This window comes from Rhagoletis pomonella, unplaced genomic scaffold, assembly GCF_013731165.1.
Source record: "Rhagoletis pomonella isolate Grant_MI unplaced genomic scaffold, Rhpom_1.0 Rhpom_scaffold_00001, whole genome shotgun sequence".
Classification (NCBI taxonomy): domain Eukaryota; kingdom Metazoa; phylum Arthropoda; class Insecta; order Diptera; family Tephritidae; genus Rhagoletis; species Rhagoletis pomonella.
In genome coordinates this window covers 21071624-21077647 of record NW_023458555.1, presented here as the reverse complement: position 1 = coordinate 21077647, position 6024 = coordinate 21071624, and the positions used below count along the sequence as shown (strand labels likewise).

Below are 6024 nucleotides of genomic sequence, written 5' to 3'. Positions count from 1 at the left end.
ACATGTTGCAGTCGCAGCCACGCCAATCAGTCGTTAATACTTTGATATCTATATGTATATACATATATAAAAAAATAACTATACATAAATAAGTATCTAACTAAATTCAGTAATTAGTTTGAATAATACCAAAAATGTACCATATATCCTGGCAACTGAACCTCAAACTTTCCCAAAATATCCGTCACAATTACATATTTTACTTACAAGTTTCAAATGTGGAAAATTAAAATACTAGTCTTCTCAAGGAGTTTCCGTTTATTGCTTGACCTCCCACAACAGACAGTAAGTTTATTCTCTTTGTTCGCTTTAGAAATTTGTGAAATTTCAAGCTGGCGAGTTCGTCACTAATCAACTGCAATAGGCTTCTACTTATTGTTCTTTCCTCTTTCTTTCCTCTTTTTCTTGTCAATTCCGCTTTATGTCCGTCTTTATAATTGCTCAAAAAAAAAAAAAAAAAGTTGACACGCATGCACTCACTATAGAAATGGACTTTCTTTTTCTTTCCTCCTTTCAAATTCTCTTCAGTTCAGTTTTTTGGCTATATCACAGTTACTTTTTTTAATATAATTGAAAAAATACAAAATTAAACTTAGATATAAAAATAAAGGTTAAAATTAGGCAGAACGTGCGCCTTCAAATTATGATCACACTTTTATTACCGAACGATACAGAGGAAGTGAACGATAGAGCTGGGATACTATCGATAGTTGGAAACTGTTGCCTATATTGATAGCTTTTGAAAACATCGATGTCGGTGTTTAGCATATCTTCACTATATTCTCTTCACATCTCTACACAACTTCATGGCTCGAGGCAATTTCAAGCAAAAGTAAAATTTTAAATATTCATACATTACAGAACAATTCACTATTTATATAGGTAAATACATTGTTCTTATATGGAAGGAAATTCACAACACCGTCACCAAAAAAATACTAAGAATCATTATATGTATTAAAATTTTATTATGCTATAAAACTCCATACATAATTTTTTTATAGAAATTTGAACTATACATCTTGAAACATTTATAAAATTCAGATTTTGCCCCTCCCTATTGCATGGAAATGTATGTATGTACATAAGTATACATATCTAGTTAAGATGTACTGATAAATTAATAAGTTTATTCTATTATTATAAAGTTCCTTTAGAATCATTCAAATACAAAAAAAATATGTGTAATTTATAAATTTTCAAAGAATTGAGGTTTTCAATTGAACTCTGGTTACATAATGTGGTTCACGACGAAAGTACTATCGATGTTTTCAACTATCGATAGTGTCCCAGCTCTAGTGAACGAAACACAAAAGATGGTGAAAACTAGTGATGTGCTGAGTCAATACTTTAAGTATTGATCGATACTCGGTACCGATTTAAAAAGTATCCAATATTCTCGATACTCGATACCGAAACATTTAGGTTTCGAATAAAGCGCACATAGGGCAAAAATACGCAAATAAAGGTTCAGGAAAAACTCGCCTATCAAAACCCGAATGCAGGAGCCAATAGAGCTTTTAATACTGATTCAAATGAAAGATGTATATATGTCGCTTCGAGGCCATAATGCAGTGAAACTCTAACTTGTTTGAAACATTTTTGTTCTAGCTGAATCGTAAGATATAATTTTTGTAGGCCTGGTAGCAGATTCTGTAACCAGTTATCGACAATTTTCGAATCGGTATCGGTTTTGTTGACGTATTGTGGGGAATTAAATTACCACATATGATTAATTAATAAACTAAAACGTTTATTTAATCATCTTCCAAAAACTTAAAACTAATGACAAGAACTTTTATTAGAATGTGCACGTTGAATGAATGATTTCGAGAATGATCTAAAAACCTCACTGGGGAAATTTTACAGTTTTTAACTTGCAACAGCAAAAGTGAAAAAAAAACAAGAGTTAAAAAGGAATAGAGGAAAAGTCAATTCAACAAAAGTGTTGCCACGCAAGGCGAATTCATGTTGTGTTTCCACAGTATCATATGAAATATTTTTACGTCAACAAGTGCGATATCGAAACTTGTCGCTAACTGGTTACATAATCTCTCCCCTGAAAGGCTTCATTATGCGTTAAACCATTTTTCTTAAACCTTGCATCGACTAAGGTTAAAACTGATAAAATAATATCTCTGTTGCGATAAGTTCAAGTGTTTTAGCCGATATCACATAAATTAGTAATGAAAGTGTTTTCTAAACTTAAAGTGCGTATAATGGCGAAGTTTTAACGTAAAGAATCGGTATCGGGAACCGAAAATGAAGTATTGGGTACCGAAATCCTTTTTAAGTATTGGGTACCGACAATTCAGCTCATCACTAATCATAACGCAAAGTCAGCGTCACCGATGGCAAAGTTGTCGTTCCTCTTTCTACTAGACCGATAGAAAATATTTTATGCATCTAATTTTTTCTTTGCTGGCTATATTTTCAATACAGATCCAAATAAGGTAAATTAACATAAATATCACATAAATGTACACAAATATAACTATATGAAACACCAACATTTCCCTCGATTCTAAATTTGCCTATCGTAATCAATGGCAGCCCTAATCACCATTTTCGAAAGTGAACCGATTTCGTTCGTGCTGTACACCGCCATTTTCATTTGCGAAATTCTAGCGCAGCGTTGCATTTACGTGTACAACTTTGTGTGGGCAGCGGAACGTGGTCTCCCCACCGCGCCAACTTGCCTGTGCCCAACTCCTAGCAATTACTTGACCACGGCGACCTTATTTAATAAATTACCCGAGACTACAAATCTCCTCAAAACAATTTCCAACAAAATTTACTTTGGATAAATCGCAAATATTTAAATAAATAGGGAATGACAACACCTAAACATCATTATGCTCGACACAGCAATCCACCATCTTGGATGATTCAGCACCTTATATTCATTTCGGTCCTTTACACCAAATATTTGTTTTTTAATTCTCTTGGGTATAAATATATGAAAAAGCTTGTATTTTACTTACGATTAAAACAAAAAAAAATTTAGCTCGGCCGAGAAAATTTAGTAAAACTTTGCCTGGATTATCAACACACACCACTACTTTAGTTTAATGCAGAATGGGAAGTGAAAATTCACGAAAAAATTTTTACGTTTTTAGCTGTTCGACTGCGAACGAGAAGAGATAATTAAATATCGTTCCGAAAGGCGCAAGATAGCATATGTGCAAGTGAGACAACACGATTTTACTGACAATCCACAAACCGGTTCAAGGTGTGTTTAATCACCTGCGTGCTGCCGTACGAAAGAAAAACTTCTTTGCAATGAAAGTGTAAAAAGGGCGTTTTCACACACCCAAATTGCGCAATTTCAGCTGAAATTGCGATATGATTCTTAATTTGACCGGTGAACGTAGATAATAAGAAGGAAAGAACACGTTGTAACACCCGATTTACATGTTTCAAGTACTTGAAAGCAATTCTTGCTCATTCTCTTTTGCGTTTTCTATTTGCTTTTACACGTTTCAATTCTGTTGAATTCAAGTTTTTGGTTCTTTAAATGGAAAGCAACGAAAATGCCAAAAGCAAAGCAAGAAAGTTGAAACGACTTGACGGTACAGACGCATGTGTACTCGTCCCTTTTCTTCTCACCCCCTCTCTTCCACATGTGAGCAGAATTGAATTCAATACTTGAACTGTGTAAAAGCAGTCTATTTGTAACGAGTGTGAGTTGCGGGAGCGTGCCCTACCGTTTTCTCTCGCAAGCGAGATAGAGTTTTGCTGACTGGGCATTTGACAGCATACTTTTCCATATGTAAAATGACGCCAGAAGAGAAGGTTCGAGCTTTCCAGGCCGACTTTATATTTTCCACCAAAATAATCGATGTCCTACTCTGATGAATTCTGTGATATAAGAAAATACCTGTCAAACAGCAAAAATGATAGTTGAAAGCATGCGAGATCTCGCATACCGAGCGAAAGTATGCTTTGTACATTTTGCGGTCTACACGTGCGTGATCTCGCATGCATCGTCACGCAAGAGAGATTTTCCAGCACGTGAAGACGGCCGGTTATAGGCGGCATACACGGTGTGCAGTGTTACCAAAGAACGTAGATAATCTATCTATCTACGTTCTTTATCTACCAGCCCTATTCTGTTGCCCTCACAAAAATTACCACACTCACTATTGTGAGGTTTCTGACTATTGTGAGGTTATCCCTATGCTGGCGTAAATTCAAAAGCTCATACGCTCACAATTGTCAGGAAATTTATGATGTACGAATGAGACCCTCACAAGAGAAAAACAGCCGATTTTTAGTGAGCAATGTTTTGTTAATTTTCGTTCGCTATCAGTGTCTGTGTTATGTTTTTTTTTAACTAAAAGTATATTCAGTAATGGCGGAGTTATTGCTTGTTTTTGCGGCAGTTTCGGAAGAGTTAGAGCAGGCATAGGATTTCATTTCCGTACAAACTTTTGCTCCAAGTTGTGGATTGCAAACTGTGTGAAGTACTCGACCTACTCCTGCTTTGTTATTTATTTTTAAATTCGCTTAAAAAAATAAAATAAGTAATTATCAAAAAAATAAACAAATTGCAAAAATATTTACTTGTCCTGTTGTTCAGCCACCATCTTTTGTATTTATTTTATTTACGAAACAGCTGTTAGACAGCAAAATGCTTTCCACCTCGTGTGGTGATTTTGTTGAGCTTTTTTCTTGTGAGGTGTGGGCTAGAATAACCTCACAATATAGACCTCACAAGAAATCTCACAATGTTTTGCTCACAACTCAGTTGTGAGGTTTTATTAGAATAGGGCTGTACATCAGGAGTTTTAAAAATTGGCTAAATTGGCGTTTCCACGCTGCCCCGAAATTGATTGTTGAAATTGCGCAATCTGGCCGATGTGGAAACGCCCTTTCAGGAAATTTTTAAAACTCTTGTTGTAGCTGTGTTTCGAGAGCTTATTGAATTCACCATTGTGAACATATTTTGGCAGATAACGTTCTCTCAGATGTTTTTGTAAATAAAGTAAATTAATAAAATTTTTGTATAAAAATGTCTAATTTACTACGCTTCGTAGGCCAAACCATTTGCCTCAAAGTAGCTCAAACAAATCGCAGCATAACAACCACCGCTCCGCTTTTGATAAAAGAAAGTAAGTAACGAGTACGCAACTTACTACTTTAGGGTTCTTGTTTCATAACTTTTTCATTTCCTGCTTCACTATTAACATTTAACTACATTAAATTGTAGTTCAGGAGAAAATAGAGAAAAATGCACTTGTTCTACAGGCTGTCACATTACCCTCACCACGTGCTGAACGTATGGTAAAAGAAGCTTGTGGCACAGGCTTCTGTCCGGAGTGCACACTTGGCTTGGATATCAAACATACAGATGTGCTTATATTGTCCCAATATGTGCGCTCCGATGGTTGTATGCTACCGCGACGTATTACAGGATTATGTCACAGGCAGCAGAAGCGTATTGGCACATTGGTCACTATGGCTCAGAAGGCGGGTTTAATGCCTAATTTGGCGCCGGCATGGAGTAAAAAGGATCCAAAGAAACGTTTCGGTTGGCGAAAATATAACAAATACTACCTTGAGGAGACTATAAAGTACTAAATTTAAGTTAAGCTTTATTAATGTACGTTTTTGATTGTGTTATTAAATTTGATGAAAAAATGCATGCGTTTCCTTTTTTTATATGAACTGGACTGAAGATGTTTGGTTTGCGACTTATTTTGAAAGGAGCACAACTTATCAAAACGCACTAAAAATTTGTGGTTTTAGTACTATAGTATCTACCAGTTACTTAATGAATGTATAACTTTTTAGAAAATCTCGCACATAAATAGATTGAGTAGTTTTTATTTTATAGCAACCACGACATAATGATGTAAAAAAATGGTATATTAAAGCAAAAATTGGAATAACTGTATGACTATAAGCAGTGCCATAATTTAGTTCTAAAATTATAAAAATGAAAAACAAATGTGTAAAAAAATTGTATCAATGTTTTTTTAGTTCTTCATCAGCTTTTGATCGCAATGATGTTGTTCAAGT

The 6024-nt window shown here is 34.9% G+C and overlaps 2 protein-coding genes across 2 annotated transcripts in view; one reads left to right on the top strand and one right to left on the bottom strand.

Moving 5' to 3' along the window:
* Positions 1 to 4812: 4812 nt before the first annotated feature.
* On the top strand, positions 4813 to 5645 carry LOC118740694. Its single transcript, XM_036472336.1, has 2 exons — positions 4813 to 5114; positions 5213 to 5645. The coding sequence occupies exons 1-2, from the start codon at positions 5015 to 5017 to the stop codon at positions 5581 to 5583; spliced, it is 471 nt and encodes a 156-aa protein (XP_036328229.1). The 5' UTR covers positions 4813 to 5014; the 3' UTR covers positions 5584 to 5645.
* A 245-nt stretch (positions 5646 to 5890) lies between these two features.
* Positions 5891 to 6024, bottom strand: part of LOC118740680 (pachytene checkpoint protein 2 homolog) — a 3282-nt gene continuing 3148 nt past the window's right edge. Inside the window, exon 5 of the mRNA XM_036472313.1 lies at positions 5891 to 6013. Coding sequence (XP_036328206.1) covers positions 5982 to 6013 — 32 coding nt within the window. The 3' untranslated portion in view covers positions 5891 to 5981. The remainder of the gene's footprint in view (positions 6014 to 6024) is intronic.